The 2,408-nt window shown below is 33.8% G+C and overlaps 1 protein-coding gene across 1 annotated transcript in view; it reads left to right on the plus strand.

Annotated features, from left to right (window-relative positions):
• Window positions 1–1,821, plus strand: part of LOC108734676 (sodium/potassium-transporting ATPase subunit alpha) — a 19,511-nt gene extending 17,690 nt beyond the window's left edge. The window contains exon 18 of the mRNA XM_025976253.1: window positions 1,693–1,821. Coding sequence (XP_025832038.1) covers window positions 1,693–1,821 — 129 coding nt within the window. The remainder of the gene's footprint in view (window positions 1–1,692) is intronic.
• The last annotated feature ends 587 nt before the right edge of the window (window positions 1,822–2,408 follow it).

Raw genomic sequence — 2,408 nt, forward strand, 5'->3', positions numbered from 1 at the left:
CACCCCTCTTTAAAACATGTATCTGCTTGTTATTACTTGTCATTTCCGAAACTAATAATTATTATTATAAATAAAAGTACAAACTTCAAAATCGTGTTTAAATGACCCATTAACATTCACTGAAATCGAATTTATAAGTGATAAATGAAACAATTAGATATTAGACTAATGCACTATAATCAAAATTGGTGACCACTCTTTACCGGTTAATTGATTTGATACTAAAGTGTATTTATGCTAAAGGTTAAACATTTAATAAAATTTCCTTTTAAACAACCAAACCAGTACCGGTAACTTGATCCAGTGATATTACCCAATTATTTTCGCAACCGAAAAAATCACACCCTTTCGCTATTTTGCGTGGTGTTGGGTGGACGAATGGGTCTAAAATGGTTCTCAGTCTCTCACAATTAAATATTTATTATTATTGCTAGCAAAAAATTTACATGAACTTGTTATACAGACGAACGAGACATACCAGAGCAGCATGACATGTAGTTCGACGAAACTTAAAGTTTGCGCTCATCATTGCCTTTGCCTCAATTTCTCCAACATTGCACCACATATGCCTTCTGTTGTCCTGTTAGTAATGGGGCAACTTACGTTCTCGCAAGCGTCGTTTTCGCGTCTTTCGCGAGTGCCAGAGCGTCCCGTTTTACAAGTCGTCGCCTCAAAATTAAACCTTTCCTTAGCAAAGTAATCTTTCGAATGGTCATCCAGCCTGATAGCCATTGGATAACGGGACAGGTAACTGTCAGACGTCTATCATACGTGCCATTGCGACGTCACACTCCCGCATTTTGTAACAGGCTCGCAGAACTGGATGGAAGCATTTTCAAGAGTAAACTTCACTAGCGGACTTGCAACAAGCGCTCGTACACATGAACGAACACTCAGCGGATCCAGCGGTTGGATTTACGAACCGAAGGGATCGAACCAAAGTTTGAAAGCAAAATTAAGATATTCATGAACTCATTTTGAGCGAGCAGTAAAATAAAAGATTATATTTCACATATGGCCTGTCATATGCGATTGTATACTATTTATGGTTACACATGGTTTCAATAATGCGAGCAGTTTCATTAGGAGAACAGCAGTGGATTGAAGTAAGGTACCCGAAAATTCTGTACCTACTGAAATAAACAACCAAAACTGTCCATACGAGGGCTTCTACTCTAATAATATATCAACAACAACTTAATAACACTACAATCGTATTAAATATTAATTTTATTCAATACATTACTATTAAAACAAATGTAAAATTCTTAATTCTTCTCAATCGATTTTAATTTGTTAATTTCGTCAATTATATTTTATTGTTGCAACTTGTCTGCAATTATTATTGATGAACCCTGGTATTTTAGATAGCGACCAGAATAATACAAGTGTCTTTCGTAACATTCGTTCATTATTTCTGTAGATATATACATATGTAATCGTAGCAGGTCAGTCTGGTAGTTTCAGTTATTGGGTGTGCATTAGTTGTTTTATTAATAATTTTGCCGTTTCCCCGAAAATGCGATTTCGTTTTCGAGCTTTTTCCAGAAAATTTTTATATAAGGTGACAGGAGTGCAGAACATCTAAAGCAGTCTTTTCTGTCTCTAACCAGTCACACTTTCTCAAAATATAACAGATTAATTCAAGAGGCACTGTTATCACCGCATCTTACCTATAATTTGCCAATCCAGATAAGGTCCACGTCATGGTACACCGAAATTATCACAAAAATTAAAAACCAAGCATACGATACAAGGAATGGAATCAAGTGGAAAACCGAAACAATAGGGTACTTGCCTGATATCAGAAATGCAAGATAAACATAAACCAAGCATACGATACAACATGTAACATTTATTGGTTTAAAGATCATACAATAAATACATTCATGAAACGTTAATTTAAATAATATTTTCTAAGCGTTGGTTATTGACAATATCCAATGTTAAGTAAATAAAAATTTATTAAAATAATATACAAATTCAAACGCAAAAAAAATATGTAAGTGGCAATTTAGGGAGAACATACTTATGCAATAAAACTGTATTAATAAAAACTTGCTATTAACGTTTAACTGCAATTATCGTTAAAAATATGGATATTCACATGAAACCAATTTTTTAATGTAATACGGGAATTGCTTCAAATAATTGAGGGTAGTTGTAGTTTGTGCGTAAATATGGAAATCAAAATATTTTACTGCATTCACAGCAGGTTTTTATAGCTGTACAAAAATCTTTGTAAATTACAATTCAAAATACTAAAATATCTTCCATAAATATTTATACAGTAGGTGGATCCATGGATAATTTCCCGTATAACTTCATTTCAAGTTTGCTGACGCTCTTCTCTCTTGTGACTTTTTTACTTTTCCGTGTTGGAAAGGAACAGTCTCCACCGGTTCCTT

Source organism: Agrilus planipennis, unplaced genomic scaffold (assembly GCF_000699045.2).
Source record: "Agrilus planipennis isolate EAB-ADULT unplaced genomic scaffold, Apla_2.0 scaffold66, whole genome shotgun sequence".
NCBI classification, from domain to species: domain Eukaryota; kingdom Metazoa; phylum Arthropoda; class Insecta; order Coleoptera; family Buprestidae; genus Agrilus; species Agrilus planipennis.